Consider the following 18,867-nt stretch of genomic DNA (forward strand, 5'->3'; position numbering starts at 1 on the left):
GATGTAAGGTTACCGTGATATACCACATAAACAAAATGAAGGATAAAAATCACATGCTCATAACAATAGAGGCAGAAAAAGCAGTCAACAGAATCCAGCATCCATCATGACAAAAACTCTCAGCAAAGCGGAAACAAAGGGAACATATCTCAACATAACAAAGGCCATATATGACGAACCCAAAGTTAACATCATACTCAACCGTGAAAAGCCAAAAGCGTTTTCCTTAAGATCAGAAATAAGACAGGGATGTTCAGTTTCGACAGCTGTATTCAACACAGTCCTAACGACCAGAGAAGAAAAAGAAATAAAAAACCTCCAAATTGGAAAAGAAGAAGTAAAACTGTCATTATTTGCAAATGACATCATACTACATATTAAGAAATCCTAAAGATTCCACCAAAAAACTATTAAAAATAATAAATGAATTTAAAAAACTAGCAGGATACAAAATTAACATTCAGAAATCAGTTGTATTTATATACTAATAATGAACTTCAGAAAGAGAAATTAAGAAAACAATGTCATTTATGATTGCATTAAAAATAAAATACTTAGGAATCAATTTAACCAAGGAGGTCATGGATCTGTACTTGGAAAAGTATAAGACATTGAAAAAAGAAATTTAAGAAGATACAAATAAATGGAAGCATATAACTGTACTAATGGATAAGAGGATACAACATCATTAAAATGTCCATACTACCCAAAGCAACCTATACATTCAATGGTAATTTGAATGGTATTTTCAAAGAACTAGAACAAATAATCCTAAAATTTGATCTATGACAAAGGCAAGAATATAAAATGGGGTAAAGACAGTCTCTTCAATAAATGATATTGGGCAAACTGGACAGATACATGCAAAAAAATGAAACTAGACCACATTCTTATACCATATATAAGAATAAACCAAAATGGATTAAAGACTTAAACATAAGATCCGAAACCATAAAACTCCTAGAAGAAAACATAGGCAGTAAACTCCTTGACATTGCTCTCGGTAATATTTTTTTTGGATATATATAGTTCCTCTCAGGCAAGGGAAACAAAAGAAAAAAATTACCAAATAGGACTGTGTCGAACTAAAAAAAATCATTGGAAACTATCAATAAAATGAAAAGACAACCTACTAAAAAGAAGATATTTGCCAATGATACATCCAATAAAGGCTCAATACCCAAAATATATAAAGAACTCATACAACTTAACACCAAAAAAGAACAAACAATGCAATTAAAAAATGGGCAGAGGACCTGAATAGGCATTTCTCCAATGAGGACATAGAGATGGCCAACAGACACATGAAAAGATGCTCAATGTCATAAATCAGAATGAAAATTAAAACCACAATGAGATATCACGCCACACCTGTGAGAATGGTTGTCATCAATAAATCAAAAAACAACAGGTGTTGGAGAGGATGTGGAGAAAAGGGAACCCTCATGCCCTGTTGGCAGGATTGCAAAATGGTGCAGCCACTAGAAAAAACTATGGAGGTTCCTCCAAATATTAAAAATAGAACTACCTCATGACCCAGCAATTGCACTTCTGGGCATTTAACCGAAGAAATCCAAAACAATAATTCAAAAAGATATACGCACCCCTCTGTTCACTGCAGCATTATTTACAACAGCCAAGATATGGAAGCCACCTAAGTGTCCATCAACAGATGACTGGATAAGGAAGAGGTGGTACATACACACAATGGAATATTACTCAGACATAAAAAAAGGTTGAAATCTTACTATTTGTGGCAACATGGATGGACCTAGAGGATATTATGCTAAGTGAAATAAGTTAGAGAAAGGTTAAGTACCAAGTACCGTATAATTTCACTTACATGTGGAATCTAAAGAACAAAACAAACAAACAAACAAACAGAAACAGACTCACAGATACAGGAACAAACCAGTGGTTGCGAGATGGGAGGGGGTCGGGGGCTGGGTGAGAAGGTGAAGGGATTAAGCAGCACAAACTGGCAGTTACGAAACGGTCGTGGGGATGTACAGCGCAGGGAAGTCAATAATATCGTAAGAACTGTGTATGGTGCCAGGTGGGGACTAGAATTATTGGGGGGGATCACCTCATAAATTACATAAACGTCTAACCTTTGTGCTGTACACCTGAAATAACATAAGATTGAATGTCAACTGTAACTGAAAAATAAAAATTTAAAAAAGCTTTTTTATCACTGTTCTCAGCTGCTTTACCACAGACTCCTGTCTTCAGTTAGTCAGCCTCTACATTTCTACCTGTGGTAAATCTCAATTAACCAGAATGCTTGGTGGATGGACTAATAATTTAATGATTAATCTGGTTAAAAAGAAAGGCCATTTACTTTCCTTCTTAGAGTTGTATGGATCCATTTTCTGCTTCAGGAAGAAGAGTATTCTAAATAAAATTTCGATTGTCCTCTGATAATTGAGAAAATAACTCGGGGTCTTTCCCTCTACACCAGTGGTTCTCAAACTTTAATATGCAAAGAGAGCCGTTTCAAGTACTTGCTTAAAAGCAGAGTCTCAGGCCCATCACGATGGGCTGGGATAGGCAGGGTCTAAACCACATTTTAAATAACACAGGTGGTTCAAATACTATAGTTTGAGAAACTCTGACGTAGACAATTATTAGTTTATCGTCATGTAATAGTATAAATGCTCAGAATACATGAAATCGAAGTAAATGTTCTTCTTCTAAAACACACCCAAAATTGCACTTTGAAAAAATATCTGCTATAATCTTGACATACATTGCTTTAAGCTGAAAAGTGTGCCAATTATGAGTTTGCTTTGTTAAATTCTGAATAATTGAGATTTAACTATATATTCCAAAATGATACAAAATTTAAAAATAACCCATAATTCTGTAAATGAGTGGCAACGAGTGACTGCTATGAAGGAATTCATACGTTTCAAAGAATACAATGTCCTGACTCAGATAAAAAGATGCATTTTTATTGAAGAAAGAGTAACCCTGCATTTAAACAGGAAATTCCAAATGAAAAAGATACACACCCCTCTAAAGTATGGGTATTAACATTTTTCCACCCTCTGTCACTCTCTACACCATGATTGGTGGTTCCTGTGGTGAAGACCCATAATCTGGTAGTGGTTGCTGTTTTCCTCTTAAATGTTTTATTAATAACTTATTTTAAAATACTACTTCCTCAGCCTCAACCTCGGATTGTTTTAGATGTCTGCCACTGGCACTAACACAGGAGCCGAAAGTCTTCAACAGCAAAGCTCTCTTCAGCCTGCGACAGGAAAAAGCCTTCTTCATTTTCTGTCCTTTTTTGGAAGCACCTTCCCAGAAGCCACTCCTCTCAAGTTTCCTTCGTTTGCTTTTAAAACTTTTTCCAGAATCGATCTGAAAGCCGTCTTTAGTCAAGCGGGTTAAATGCCTCCCTGTGCAGTCTACTGTGAGGACCGACAGCTGATTCGCTGTCTAGGTCCCGCCAGCATCAGAAACGCCAGCATGAGGCTATGTGCCTCGCTGGGCTCGGTGACTACTGAATGAGAAGCAAACCAATGGTTTTCGCCTTGTAGGGACTCAACGTGTTCGCGGTGAATAAATGAAACCACGGTGCAGTTCAGACTCGAGAGTCTGGGGTTGGATCTGGAAGTCCCATATTTGAGTTCTAGTCATTCATTTGGCAACATTTACTGAGTGTTTCCTTTGTCCTAGACACTGGCTAAAAAAAAAAAGTGATTTGGGGGATGTCCCTGCCTTCTGGAACTCACAGTCCTAGCTGTGCGACTCACTGGCTGATGACAGACACACCAAGCTCTATCTCAGTTGCAATAGTTGTTAAATGGGGATATTAAAACTTCCCTCTCCACTTGTTAACTTTTTTATTGAGATATAATTGATATATAACCTTGTGTAAGTATAAGGCTTGATACATTTCTATATTGCAATACGATTACATCACAGCATTAGCTAACACCTCTATCAGGTGACATAGTTATCATTTCTTTTTTTGTGGTGAGAACAATTAAGACCCACTTTCTCAGCAACTTTGATATTTATAATATCGCATTGTTGACTAAGATCACTATGCTGTGCATTAGATCTCCAGAACTTACTTACAAGTTGCAAGTTTGTGTCCTTAAACAACATCCTCCAACTCCGCCCCCTGCTCTCCCAGCCCCCGGTAACCACTATTCTACTCTATTTTAACGAGTTCAGCTTTTTTACACTCTGCATATAAGGGACAGCATACAGTATGTGTTTCTCTTTCTGACTTATCTCGCTCAGTATAATGCCCTAAAGGTTTATTCATGGTGTCACGAATGGCAGCATTTTCTTCTTTCCCACAGATGAATGACATTCCATTGTCCACATACATATGTGTATATAGACAGATACACACATGACATATCTTCTTTATCCATCCACTGATGGACACCATTTTCTGGGAACTCAGTCCTTAGGTTGTTTCTGTATCTTAGCTATTGTGAATAATGCTGCCATGAACATGGCTGTGCAGATACCTCCTTGAGATACTGATTTCAGTCCCTCCGGCTATGTACTCAGGAGTGCCACTGCTGGATCACATGGTAATTGTTTTTGATTTTTTGAGGAACTGCCGTACTGTTTTGCACGATGACTATACCATTTACACCCGCATCATCGGTGGGTTCCCTTTTCTCCACATCCTTGCCAACATTAATTATATCTTACCTTTTAGATAACAGATATCCTATCAGGTGTGAGATGATAGATATCTCACTGCGGTTTTGATTTTCATTTCTCTGATGATTAGCAATGCTGATCATATGTCTATTGGTCATTTGTATGTCTTCTTTGGAGAAATGTCTATTCAGGTCCTTTGCCTTTTTTTTTTTAATTTTCAAGATTCTAAACATTTATTTATGCATTTTTTAATGTATGTACCTTGTTTATACTTTCTTCCAGTCTTTAGCCATTTGCTTATGTATGTAGTCTAGGTTCCTGATTACACTTTTAAAAATCTTTTTAAGATTATGAACTCATTTGCTACGACATCTGCCACAATGCAATGCTCCTCATTTCTCCTCGCTCGTAGCAGTGTGCCTGTACGGGATATGCCACGACCGGGCGGGCTAAGGGCCAGAGAGCCAAAACGTAACTGCATGTTCGACACTTAAAAATTTGTAATTTCTAAACATTTATACTTTACTACTAATTAGGAACTACTGTAAGAGATTTAGAGAGAGAAGAGATTATAAAACTTGTATTTAAGTTTTCTATTGTATTTTGGTGATCTTATATAGTTTTATAGTGACCGTCATGCAGGTTAGCGATACTGGTAGATTTGTTACTCATGAGTAGCTTTTTAGATGCTATTTGAAAATCACTAGAGTTTGGTAGATTGTGCAGCTTTCAAAACTTCACTTGTTTCAGATAATAGTGAATTTTTAAATCCAAACTGATTTACAGCTTAAAAATACAATTAGTCTGAAATTAAATCGGGTAGCCTTGAGATTCACAGTGGACATTTCCAGTATCTCTACCTGGAAATCATTGTCTAATAATATTTTCTAAAATTATGTTTAGCTACTACTGTTTATTGTGATTTTTTAAATTGAGGTATAAATGACACATAACATTATATTAGTTTCAGGCATATAACATGATGATTTGATATCTGCACATTTTGCAAAATGACCACCGTAATTCTAGTCAACATCTGTCACCATGTGTAGTTACAAAATCTTCGTTCTTGTCCTTTGCCCATTTTTAATTGAATTATTTCTTTGCTTTTAAGTCAAATGAGTTCCCTATCTATCTTGGACCTCGACCTCTTGTCATATGTATTATTTGTAAACATGTTCTCATGATGGAGGTCGCCTTTCAACTTACTGTTTCCTTTGCTGTTTAGTTTCGTGTGGCCCCACCCACTTGTTTACTTTTTTGTTGACTGTGCTTTTGGTTTCTCATCCAACCTATCGACTTCTATGGACTGTAGTAGAAGTCAGAAAATAATGGATACGAAGGTAAAACTGAAAAAGTAGTTCACGCAACTGAAAAGTAGTTTATAGAGGTACCACACGATTTCTTACTTTTCTCAATCAGTAAGTATAGAGAGGTCTGAGGAAAACAGAGAATTAAGTCTTAAAAAAAAAACTCCCTTAATTTGTCGAAACTGTCACTAAAATGGTTTTTTAAAAAGCAATTAAAAAGGAGTATTCAAATAAAACAAAGGAAAGAATGAAACATCTCACATTCACAGCCCATGAGCATATACCAGAGTCGTCTCTGATATTTTCAGCAGCCGAGTAAAAAATAAAAAAAAAAACAGACACAGAAAACAGTTCCAAGAACAGGGCACCACCCAGTAACCAAAACATTCCATTTCTTGCTTATGTAGTTTCATGCTACACCTTCGGTTTATTTAGAATATTTTTAGCCTATGTCTTCCCTCCTTGACCTTCCTGGCTTGCTAAATGTAAAAAAGGGGGAGAATATGATTCACTGGCATTTCAAAAAAAAAGTCCAGCCTCAGGCTTACATATCCAAAAGAAGGCACGGCAGGCGCCCACCGAGGCTGCCCACCCAAGCCGGAGCCAGCACGGGTTCGGGCGCACAGCTGCCTGCGGTGGCCTCCTGCCCGCCGTGCCCTGATGACGTCCCTGACCCCCTCGAGGCTCTGTTTCTCGTCACTACCGGAAGAATGACAACAGCAGTGGCAAGCAAGTGCCGAGCTCAAAACGAGTCCTTAATAAACGAAGCGACCCTTTCCTTATCACCCGTGTAACAAAGTGCACCTCACGTCCTCTCGCGCGGGACTTTCTGCGTATTCAGTGGGCGGCCGCGTACCCCTGGCGTGAGTTTCAGGACACACGCGTGCCCTGGCTCCCGCCGGCAGCGCTGGGTACCAAACCCGAGCACTGTCATCACACCTGTCTTCTGAGCGACCTTCCACTGACGGGTGATGGCGACCTGCGTGGGCCACAGACGCCCTCGCTCACATCCGCGATGACATGAGGACGACAGCGGACTATGAGACACAGAGCGGCGTGCGACTCTGTGCCAGTGGGGGGCGGACGGTCACGCGGCTCCGACCGCCTTCCACGCCGCGGGGCAGCAAGCTCTGCGGGAAGTGGCTCGCGTGGGATGCCAATGTCCATGCGGCATTCATGACACGGTAACGCCGTATGTTAGTGCCCGCTTGCGTGTGGCACCGTCTAGAAAAAACAGGATGGCCCAGTACGTGCCCCCCAGGGGTGCCACTATCGGACGGGTGTGTAAGGGACCACGGCACCTTTTCATCGGGAGGGTAAAAGACAGAGGTAAGCCCATCAAGAGAGAGAAGGTGTGTGCACACGTGTGTGCGTGTGGGAGATGACCGCACACGTGTGTGCGTGGGGGATGCTCTGGCTGCTTATAATCTAAGAGGAATTACAACCAACTTCATTTTAAGCATTTACTTCCTTCCTCCTGGGGAGAAAATATCTCACTTGCGTGAGTCAAATGAGGTTGGTCTTCTCAAGTTCTGGCCGCATCCAACAAGTTCCCATAAGAAGAAGTTCTCAGAAAAAAAAGCATTTAGTTTTTTCATAGAATTTCACCTTGGCGCTGCCTTTACGGAAGGCATTCGCTCCCAAGGCGGCTTGGGAGCCATGCGACTCAAGCACAGCGACAGAAACTCACAGTCTGACCGGAAATTCTTCTCAGGTAGCTACATACACACGGTCTGAAAACCTTAACTACCGAAAAGTTTCGTGTTACCGTTTAAGGCAGGCCCGTAGGGAGAAAACTGGGCTAGAGAAGCACAGAGACAAACGTCTACCCTTCCAGGAGACAAAGGAACGGGAAACATCTGAAAAGTGGTTTTCCTTCGGATGCCCTTTTCACAGCGTGACAGGGCCGGCGGCAGGACCGCCCAGCGAGAAGGAGCGTTCGTTACCTGTGAATCCCGGGGAGCAGACGCAGCTGTACCGGTTAACGCCATCCACGCAGACTCCGTGGACGCAAGGGTTGCTGGCGCAGTCATCGAAATTGATTTCACAGTTGACACCTGCAAAGACAACAGCGGAGAGAAACCACGCGATGTGACCGCTGAAACACGGACGGTGTCTGCTGGCGACGCCGGGTGTCACACCTGGAGCATCCGCCAGCCCCCGACAGAGCCTAACAGCAGTTTTCAGAGCACGGTCCTCCAGACTCTGGCGGAGGGCCGTGAGCTCAGAGGATCTCACCCATCGTACTGAGCCACGATCTGCCTGTTTCGTGTTAGCACTGGCACTGCCACCGCGAAAGCCGGCGGGGAGGAGTCGGGGGGTGAGGGGGACGGCCGGCATCATAGCGGGAATCCAGGCAGCGGCACCAGCGTGCAGCAGGTCACTGGACTCTTCACCCCCCACGCGCGCACAGTACAGACCAGGGGGACAGTTCTGCTTATGAATGACTTTGGCGAGGAAGTCAGAATTACTAACGCCTTGGTTTTGTCAAAATTATTAACTTCATCACTTTGTCACATCTTGATCCTTGCGTGTACGTCCGCTGGTCTGTGTGACAAAATGGGAAGGACACAGAAAGCGATTCTGGGGCCTCCCAGACCCGGAGCTGACTCCGGGAACTGCAGCCAGGCGACTGGGCTCTGAACGCAAATGGCTGCTCTTTTCACGGAATCCCATCTTACTCGGAAGAATGACGGACAAACCACGGCTGTTCAGACCCGAGTACGGGGCTCACATTAAGTGAGAGAAGCAAACCTGCCATTTCAAGAAAAACAACTGGGCATTGTGCTCCAAAGATCAAATTTAAACTTTCACACGGCAATCAAAATTTTGGAACTTGTATGCACCACCATGAGCTTGAAACTGACAGCTACCGTTCTGGTCTAAAGCTCAAGAGAAATCTTAAAAGCGTCAGGTAACCTCCTCCTCCTCCTGAGCATGCTGCCTCCTTCCAGGTCTGTGCCCCAGAGAAGTGCAGAGTCCGGCTTTGGTAATAAAGGTTTAATTGAACATATAATTAAATACAGGGCAGGGATATCCCAATCATACTGTTACCATTATTTTGTGAAAATACTCATGATGTTTCATTATTTATTTATCATGAATTTAGTGATGCTTTTTTAGGTATCGGAGAAGAATACCGTGGTGGTTTAAAAAGTCTGAAAATAAAGCCTGGCAATAGGAATTATAAACTAGCAAACAAAACTTCCCTGATGAAATGCTATAATTTTTATTCACTCGCACTTTGTATTAATATTTATTAACAACAATAATTACGTTAAAATTTATTGAGCTATTATGCGCAAAGTACTCTGTCTTCCGCTTTATACAGCTTTTCTCTAAACGTCTCACTCAACTGCCAAATCGAGTTGCGTTACCCCACTTTACCACAACCTGCACGACGAAGGCGGCCCAGCTGGGATGTGACCCTAGCTTTCTGGACTCCAGATCTGTCACCACCACAGTGGTCGCTCTGTGAGGAACGAGGCTACATTGCTTCACTAGCCACACAGGAGTCGAGAGTTTCCACACTCCTCCCATAGGAGTGTCCAACCCCGCACTGAGTCCCCTTCTGTCAAGCGGGCCCTGGAAAGCCACCGCAGTCCAGGGTGGCTCCGCCCCCAAGGCCATTATTATCTGAGCAGGAACAAACGCCCAGCCCAAGCCGGGCCAATGAGATATTCCCAATGTAATGTGGTAATATAAACCGTGGGACCTCAGGTCTGCAAATGGCCCTGGTCCTCATGCCTACAAAGCCTTATTGCTCAAAACTCACTTGAAATCCATAAGACGCTTCTTGTGCTTTCGCTAAATTCTATTTGTTTTATAGTTGTTGTTTACTTGTTTGTTAATAATTCCTTAAGCCAGTCAAGTTGGATTCTGACACGAAACCAATAAAAAAAAAAAAACTTACTTAAAACAGTTTTCCATCTTAAGACTCCAGGTGGAAGAGGGCATCAGACACATCGGAAGCGGTTCTGGCTAGTTTGTCTCGCTGTCGGTGCCCAGTGAGTGAGAAGCCACGACTGTAATTAGCACCCCATAAATCGTCTCTTCTGTCTACACGCTCGTCCGAACCCCAGCCTCCCAACTTAGGACCCCATTACGGATAGGTCGTGATCTTACTCGAGAACGCAGAGCCTATTCATACTGACTGACCGAGCGAACCATTTCACCCGGGCCCCCCCACGCCAGGTCCCGCTCCCCCAGTACAGGATTTCTTTCTGTTGCCTGCATCTCTGTGCTTTAATTCTCCTGACAGCCACAGAAACCGATCTGGCCGTCTTCTGAGAGATTCGGGGTCTCCTTTCTCCATGCTGCCTGCACGCCACTCATACTTACTTCTTGCCTTTCTCGGTGACGGCTACTTACACCTTGCCTTCGCTGTCCTCCCCAGGGGACGCACCTGATACATCCTGGCGTAATGATACAATCGCAGAGAAAACACAGCGCTTGCTGAGCCACCGCACACCCAGGTTTCCAGGGCGCTCGTTACAGCGGGAGAGATAGCTCAGCCTACAGCAGCCCCCCCCCGCCCCCCTGCATTCTAAAGCCTCCCATTCAATTGCTTGTAAATCTCTCAAATTTCTTTTCGTCCTGCAATTTCTCATGTCTGGGGACCAGCCCGGAAGCAAATTGCTTTTGGAAGGTTTCACAAAGATCCATTCAGTCCTTTTAGTGAGTTATCTCAACGTGCAGGGGAGGGCATTCTCAGCTGTGAAGGCATGGGATGTTTTTCATATGCTTGAGCAACTCAAAAAGGACCTTGTTTTCAAACTTGGCATGTACGAGGTCCTGGATGAATACCAGGGCCTCTGACGCGTCTGAAGGAATGGATTTGGAAATCACAAAATGAAACGAGGGCAGCTCGCCGCCCTCCCCCACCTTTGCCCCCTACCTAGGCCGTTTTCCTGAATTCGAGAATGAGCTCACTCACTCCCTCCCTTGTGTTGGCATGTCTCCTCCAACAAAGGCAGACACTAGTTAATATTCCACTAATACATTTTCCTTTGATCTGGGACATAGCACTTCTCTGTCCATTAACCACAGTTGTGACTATAATTATTCCTCGGATAAGTAAAACAGAACCCAGCGAAACCTGTGAAATGCTGCTGCCTGAGAAAATCGTTGGACACCCCCACCCCTCCCCGCCCCCCACAAGGAGCAGCACGCCTCAAAGCGAACAGACCGTCATTCAGCCGGAGTCAGGGAACCACGGTGAGCTCGGCGGACAGAGCCGGCTCCGCATCCTAATTACGGCCTCCTCTCTCCTCACCCTCGCAAGCCCCCCGAATGCCCCAGCCCACTGGGGACAAATGGCAGAAGCAGAGTGTCACATTCAAGATACTGGACCCTGACACAGAGAAAACCCACTGCACAGACAGGTGGGGGGCATGGTGTGGGGGCCCGGGGGACGGCCGACCTCATCTGTCTGCGTGTGGTGCAGGTTAAAGAAAAAAAAAAAAAAGGCAGTAAAATCCAGCCGCAGAAGCAGGAGGGTTTTCAACTTTAAATGCTCATTTCAACTCTTCCAAAGCGGTGTGCTCCTCTGAAGGAAAACACATCACAAAATCGCCAGCTTTGCACAGCGATCGTCTCTCATTTCTTTCTTGGCGAGAGCCATCTCCCAATGAGATGCTTCGGGCTGTGGCTTTGGCTGCGCTTCTCAGAAAAAAAAAAAGACTCTTTGCTAGGTGTCTGAGTGTTGGCCACAGGAGTCGAGCCATCGTGCGAGCGTCCGGGGAGCAGCGGAACGCGCCGGGGGCGGGCCGGGGCGGCTTACCCGACGTGCCCGGCGGGCAGTTGCACTGGTAGCCGTTCACCAGGTCGATGCAGCGGCCCTCGTTCAGGCAGGGGCCGCTGTGGCACTCGTCTATCTGGTCGCTGCAGATGGCGCCCATGTAGCCCGGGTTGCAGACGCAGGTGTACGAGTCGATCCCGTCCTGGCACTGGCCGTGGTGGCAGGGGTCGGGGTCGCAGTTGTCGATGTTCTCCTCACACAGCGCGCCGGTGAACCCTGGGAAAAGAGGCGTGAGAGCCAGGGCTGCTGCTGCACGCCCGACACCCCACGCACTCTACACGCCCCACGCACCCTACACGCCCCACGGCCTTCTTTATACCTCGTGTCCCCTCCCAGAGTGCTATGCGTATAGGGTGAGTTTTCAATAAATACGCGAATAAAAAGAATGAACGAGTTATGAGCACTTAAAAGAAAATCTAGGGACAAATAAAAGCTCCTTCATCCACCCTTAAATCTCTTTGGGAGGACTGCAGTGAGCCTCTCCTCCCTTTCGAACATGACTTTGAGGTTCTGCATCTGTCTCCCACAAAGGTTATTCTCTGTGAACGTAATCGGGCCAGCGGAGGACAAACCCTGGAACTTCTCCAGCCACAGACGACGGTTTGTGGAAAGGAAAGGAAGTTAAGTGGTTCATCTGACGGGGCCTGATCTGAGCAGGCCTTATGAGGGGTGACGTCCCAATACTGCTGAAATATTAATTTTCTGTGTTTATTTTTGTGACTTAGTTTGCTTTTCTATGACTAGAAAGAAATCATGCACGTGACGTTTAAAATCCTTTAAGGACCCATTTCCGAAAATAAGAAAAATGTCTTGAATTATATTCGTAACTTCTTTGTTTGTTAAGCAGTGGGATGAAAAGGATAGTGGAAAATCACCTTTCCTGAGCATTTCTAGTCCTCCCCTACAACACTGGTCTGTGAGGAAGCGAATGTGTGCGTATTCAGACCACTCCCAAATGAGAACTGTGGCCACAGAGCAGAAACGTGGAGCATTTGTAACTAATTCTTTTTGACTTTAGTAGAAGTCAGGAAAGCGGACCCCAACATTGCCTGCAGAGCTCGCTCTTCTCCGGATACACACCTGGCTCTCACTGCACGAGTCTCTACTTGCACGCAACTGCCCTGAGCTTTCGGGGCCTTTGTTCAATCACTTGCCTCAAGAAACACAGAGACAGGCCTCCTGCTGAGGAGCCCCAGTGAAAAACAGCATTCAACAGCAATTCTTCCCTTTCCCCGAGGAGTAAGCCAAGCCAGCTGGACTCACTGCTACCAAAATCTGCCCCAGAAAGACATGGCCGCCAAGTAGAAAGGTCCGGGCCAGGCCGCTCTCGTGGTGGAGGAGGAGGAGAAGGAGGCAGGTGGGGTAGAAAGAAAGAGAGAACAGCAAGAAATACTCTGGGAGAAGATCGTGCGCAGTAGAGAACAGCCCGGTGAGGGACTGGGCGGGGGCGCGGCCGGAGCGGGGCAGCCTCCTACGCTGCTCAGGCAGACCTCCCGGGGGCACGCGACGTGGAAAATCTTACCTGTGGCACACTGGCACTCGTAGCCGTTGGGGTGATCGATACACTTTGCCCCGTTCAGACACGGGGTGCTGGAACAGTCATCAATATCGATCTGGCAAACTGGCCCGGTGAAACCTGGAAAGGGCACAGGGGTGAGAGAAGTCAAAGGCCTGGCCTACGTCTCCCTCCACGATGAGAACGATGCCGAGGAGTTAGGGCTGCTGGGTTAGGGTTCCAGTGGGGCTTATGCCAACGCGTCAGCAAAAGTAAACTTATTCTCCCCGACAGGGAACTGGGAGGACTGGGAGGAGCTCAGACCATCAGAGGCTGCCAGGTGTGTCTCCACCTGTTTCTTCCCCGCCCACATTTCATGTCCAGCTAAGGGGGGGAGTGAACGGTTATGGACGGAGCCCTCGAACACGTGTAGTGCCAGCGGGCCTGAGCCCGTCTCTCCGAAGAAACGACGAGAGGCAGAACATCTGGCACGTCTTCCACAATGTCCTTTTGGGGAGCCAAAGGACAGGCAGAGCTTTCTCTGGAAAAAAAGGACTTGTGTTGTCTGTTTCTGAACCCGGGGCTGAAATGTCTAAAAATAATCATCTCGCGAAGGGGCTTCAAGAATGTGACTCATGGAGGAAAAAAAGAAATCCTAACTAGCCTAAAACCAAGGCTACTCTGAGGTGTGACCTTTCTGCCACACACGCACAGGCAGAGGGGTCATGGGCCACTCGGGACGGACTCGGACTTCTGGCCACGGAGGAGGTGACAGGCGTCCTCGCCGAGGCGGACCCCGTTCCTGCGCACACACGTGCCGCTCCTGACGCGCTTCCGGCACCGGTGGCCTCGCGTCCAGTCCTCGCGTCCAGCGCACGCGCCGTCGCTCCCTCCCCACCCCCGCGGCCAGTCGGCTTCGCGCTCTCAGAGCGCCCCGGGGCCGGCGGCGGCCACTTACCCGGCGGACACAGGCACTGGAAGCGGTTGACTCTGTCCACGCACTGCCCGCTGTTCACGCAGGGGTTGCTCTGGCACTCGTCTATCTCCAGCTCGCAGTGCACGCCCTTGAAACCTGAACCGATGGACCACACGGGCGGCTCAGAAGCAGGGACACGCGTGCGCTCGCCGAGCGCGCGCAGATTTGCAAAGACCTCTACATCCTCTGTCAGCACGACCGCTTCCGCAGACGGCAAAGCGGACTCGGCCACGATGGGCAACAGTGGCTGTCAGGCCAGACGGGGGACACTCTGGGACAGCCATGTCACTGTGAAGGAGGAAGAGGCCACCTCCAAAGGCACTGGTGAGACCTGGCATGCCGACTAAGACTGCGCCCTGTTCTCTGACCAGTCCAGACTTTGCTTTGAGGACAGCGCCAGGCCCACGGGATCCCCGCTCCGTGCTCCTAAAGACCAGCTGGGCCGGAGATGCTGGTGCTCTCGGGCTGCAAGCCGAGGCCAGGCTGGGAGGACCCCCAGGTGGGAGCGGCCACCGTCGGCCTTTGCAGTTAGGCGCACTTAGCTGTGCTCTCTCAGACGCACCACTAATCAACCACGTGTACATGACTACGATGAAGTGCGGGCTCCCACACGCTCCTGGTGAAATTAACGTCCAGAAGTGGAATGGCGTAGTATCGTACTATCCAAGGGAATCTGGAAAGCTTGACATTTAGAGGAACCTTACAGTAAACCCTTTATTAAAGAATATCTGCCTAAAAACGATCACTTCTAAATTTTTCCCTTACTCGTAACTGATGTCGACACGGGTTTGTTTAGTTTGGTCTCTGCAGCTCTAAGAATTCCAGCTCCTTAGGGGTCCCCTGGGCTGGGAACCCCGCCACCACTGAGAATTAAATGCTGACCCGAGCTCACGGAGCTGCCACGCTACACTCGGGCGCTCCACCTACGAGAGGCGCAGTCCGGTGTCTCCTGTCTCGACCCCACACACCGACGGGCCCACGTACCTGGCATGCACAGACAGGTGAAGCCTCCAATCTTATCCAGACAGGTGGCGTCGTTCTGGCAGGGGTCCGAATGGCACTCGTTGACGTCCATCTCGCAGCGGGGCCCTGCATAGCCTTTCAGACACTCGCAGTGGAAGGCACCGTCCGTGTTCACGCACTTCCCTGCGTGCTCGCAAGGGTTGCTGTTGGCTGGAAGACACAAGCACCGGTGACTGGAACCCGTGGAGTCGCCAGACGCGGACCACGGCAGTGTCCGAGCGTCACGACCCGGGCGAGGCTCCCGCTTCCTTGTTAATAAACGAATCGGTCCGTACGCCGAGGGCCGTCTCGACTCTCCCGCGTCTCTGCTGTTCTCTCGCCCCGACTGTCACGAGGTCGGGCTTCAGAGTAAGAATCAAGCGCAGAACGCCATATATTTCAGTTCCCGGAACAGAACATGGGATCGTGCCGAGGGATTAGCTGTGAAGAGTGGGCACACAGCAGGGGAGATCTGCGCTTGCGTACAACACGCTCTCGGGGTGAAATGTGCTTCAGTTTAAGTGCTTGCCGCGCTCGACAGACAACACAGGAAGAGGAAAGATTCCGTGAACTCACCCATGGTGCATTCATCCACGTCTTCCGTACAGTCAGCCCCTTTGTAGCCTTGCGGGCAGGTGCAAATATACTGCCCGTTGAGGGGGTTGGTGTCACACAGTGCCCCCTTGTGGCAAGGATTGCTAATGCAGGCATCATCCAGATGACATAAGAGACCTGTCCCGAGCAGAACAAAGAGAAAATGTCCCTCCTTGGGCAAGAGCTGTCTCTTTCGTGAAGGAGGGAAAACCTTTTATTGGCTCATGAAAATCCAATATGGAGACGCAGAGGCAACTTCCTGATCCCACCCTAGTAGGGACAAGCTGCAGCCGAGCAAGGAGTAGACGACCTGGTGCCCTGACTGACCATCAGCCACGGGCCAGGGTGGCCATCTCTGAGATGGTCAGAGACAGGAAAATGCAACAGCCTTCCTTTAGTGCTTCCAGATTTAGCAAATAAAAATAGAGGATGCCTAGTTCGATAGGCATTTCAGATAAACAGTAAATTTTTACTCTATGTCTCAAACAGTGCACGCGTGCTGCGTTTTCTTAGGTAACCTGCTTTCCCCACGTCATGATGACTGGCGATCATGGCACCACCAGCACTTCCCCAGGCCCAGAGGGAAAACAGAGCGAGCATCGTCCGCCTGCAGGAGGGCAGCTCTTGAACAGTGTCGACATTCTTGGCTCAAGTGCCCTTGGGACTCTGAAGACATTACCAGGCCCCATGTTCCCAGTAGCTCACAAGGGAACTGGATTTTCCAGTCTGCAATCAGCTTAAGAACAGGTAAGGAGGCTTCTTCTGCAAAGCTGGAGGCGGGGCTTCTGGGAAGGCAGGGACGTGAGAACGCTCCAGAACGGCTGGGTGCGAGGTTCTCCGAGCGTGTCCTCTCCCACCGCATTGCCAACCTCCTCTCCTCTCCACTACGGGAGCCCGAAGCCGTCGCACCGAGGGGCTAGGGCGACGTGAGCCCTGCGGTCGGCACAAAGCCTCCCTCAGAGGCACATGTCCACAGACGCTGCGATCTGGAACGCGCCCAAAGGCCTCTCTCCTGCCAACTCCTTGTGAATAGACCATTTCTCCTTAAAATGAAGTCCCTAAATCCATCCATTAGTCATTCTGTCTCAATTCCTAAGAGACTCCTCTTGATTTCTGAGGTGCTTCTCGGCCACAGATCTTAAGGCGGTCGGTCAGTAGACGCCCCCGAGGCAACGGTAACTAACTTTCACTTTTCTGGGATGAAAAACTAAGGTACCAAGAGTTGGGCTGAGAAGCGGACGTCCCCAGGGAGAAGACTAACGTCACAGCCCTTGGGCTAGTGACGACACTTGCGGAGGAGCCGCCCTGAGGCACGTGTCCCTGCACGTGGGGGTTCAAAGGACACGCCACCGGGACGAGGGGCGCGGAAACCCCGGATGCGCGCCGGCCCCCTCCCCGGCCCCCGGCCGTGCTGCTCTGCTGGCCGTACCTGCCTTTCCCTCTGGGCACATGCACGAGAAGGAGGCCACGCGGTCGATGCACGTGGAGCCTGGCGTGCAGGAGGCGAAGGCGCAGTCGTCGATGTTCTCGCTGCAGTCGCCCCCGCTCCAGCCGTTGACGCACACGCAGCCGTAGCCGCCGTTGCGGTTGGTGCACGTGCCCCCGTTCTGACAGGCGTTGGGCTGCAGCAGGCACTCGTCCACGTCCTCCGTGCAGAACTGTCCTTTGGGGGGGAAGCGCCTTTGATCAGGATTAGCGCCACGCCGGCCCCCGCACATTCCCCACCCTCCTGAGACCTGCCTGGAATGAAGGCAGGCAGAACGCGCAGCGGCCTGGGCCCTCGCGTGAACGTTAAGGCTGCCGTGAGCCATCCGAATGATACTGATTCTAAGCAAATAATCTGAAGAAGAGTGGAAGTGGCTACCCCTAGGAACTCTGCCAACTTGAGAACTTAGCCCACCTACCAAAGAGAAGATAAGTCTTTTAGGGTCCCTGACTCAGGTGCATTCTGGGGACAGTGAATGTGTGACTGAGAAGGGGGAGGACAGAGAGTCTAAGAGATGAGTAAGAGGCTGATGAGAAGGAACTTAAAGCTCAGAATGTTGGGGCGATGGCTCTGCACCTGGACCATCGGTGTCAGGATCCTGGTTATGAGACTATACGACAGTTTTGCATGGCGAGGTGGCCACTGAGGGAGACTCTGTAGAGGGTACAGAGTCTCTCCATTAATACTTATAACTGCATGTGAAATTATATTATCTCAAAGTAAAAAATGACAGTAAGGGCGAGCAAAGGTAGCGAGAAGAGGTTAATAATGACAATTAAAGCCTCGGTAAAACATGGATGCGAAAAACAAAGCCAAGAAGAGACTGGAGTAAATCATACCCAGCCCGAGGCAACCAAGCTTCAAGGACACAGAAATTGGGGACTAAGACGCAGAAAGTCGACCCAAGTAATGGAAGATGGAAGAAGGATCAGTCTGTTCTGCCTCAAAAACAGCAAACTGGAGGATGATAAATGTAAGACCGCTATGGACTCTCGGCAGGTCACTCTGACAGCAAAGGACGGGGGACCATGGCAAAGGCTCTTGGGTCCCATGACAAGGACCAAGAGTATGTCTTTGGCTTAGAAGCCAGGCATTCGTGATTAACAAGCAGTTTAGTGCCAGGCCAGCTGAACTGCAAAACAAGTCGATGAACTGGTCTTACTGCAGGTCTCTTAATTCCAGTTTCGAGAGCGAGCAAAGGAGCTAATATTCAGGTCATCGGAAACACCACACGTCACTGAAACTCAAAAAACCTCAAAGTGTGCTTACTTCTTTCTTTGTAAAAGAACTCCGTGAATAATTCAAAAAGGCATTCTGATGGAGAGGCCTCTTAATGAAAAAGTGCATGATGCTTATACTCAGAACATGCCAAGGCTATCCCTAGTCTGCAGAATGCCTGACAATAATTCACTGGCTCGAGTATTTTCAGAAAGCCCGCACTGCGCCCAGCTGAGGAGACATCCCTGCCAGCAGAAGCGAGTTGTGTCCGATTTCACCTGAGTGACCACCCATCCTTCATTCCCATTATTACACCATTCTTTACACCCGTTACCACATCCATTACTACAG

General features: G+C 47.9%; 1 protein-coding gene across 1 annotated transcript in view; it reads right to left on the reverse strand.

Annotated features, from left to right (window-relative positions):
* Positions 1–18,867, reverse strand: part of NOTCH2 (notch 2) — a 123,143-nt gene that overhangs the window by 38,292 nt on the left and 65,984 nt on the right. The window contains 7 exon segments of the mRNA XM_006919824.2: positions 7,892–8,002; positions 11,728–11,961; positions 13,268–13,381; positions 14,199–14,312; positions 15,201–15,389; positions 15,795–15,950; positions 17,242–17,475. Coding sequence (XP_006919886.1) covers positions 7,892–8,002; positions 11,728–11,961; positions 13,268–13,381; positions 14,199–14,312; positions 15,201–15,389; positions 15,795–15,950; positions 17,242–17,475 — 1,152 coding nt within the window.

This window comes from Pteropus alecto, unplaced genomic scaffold, assembly GCF_000325575.1.
Source record: "Pteropus alecto unplaced genomic scaffold, ASM32557v1 scaffold106, whole genome shotgun sequence".
Classification (NCBI taxonomy): Eukaryota; Metazoa; Chordata; class Mammalia; order Chiroptera; family Pteropodidae; genus Pteropus; species Pteropus alecto.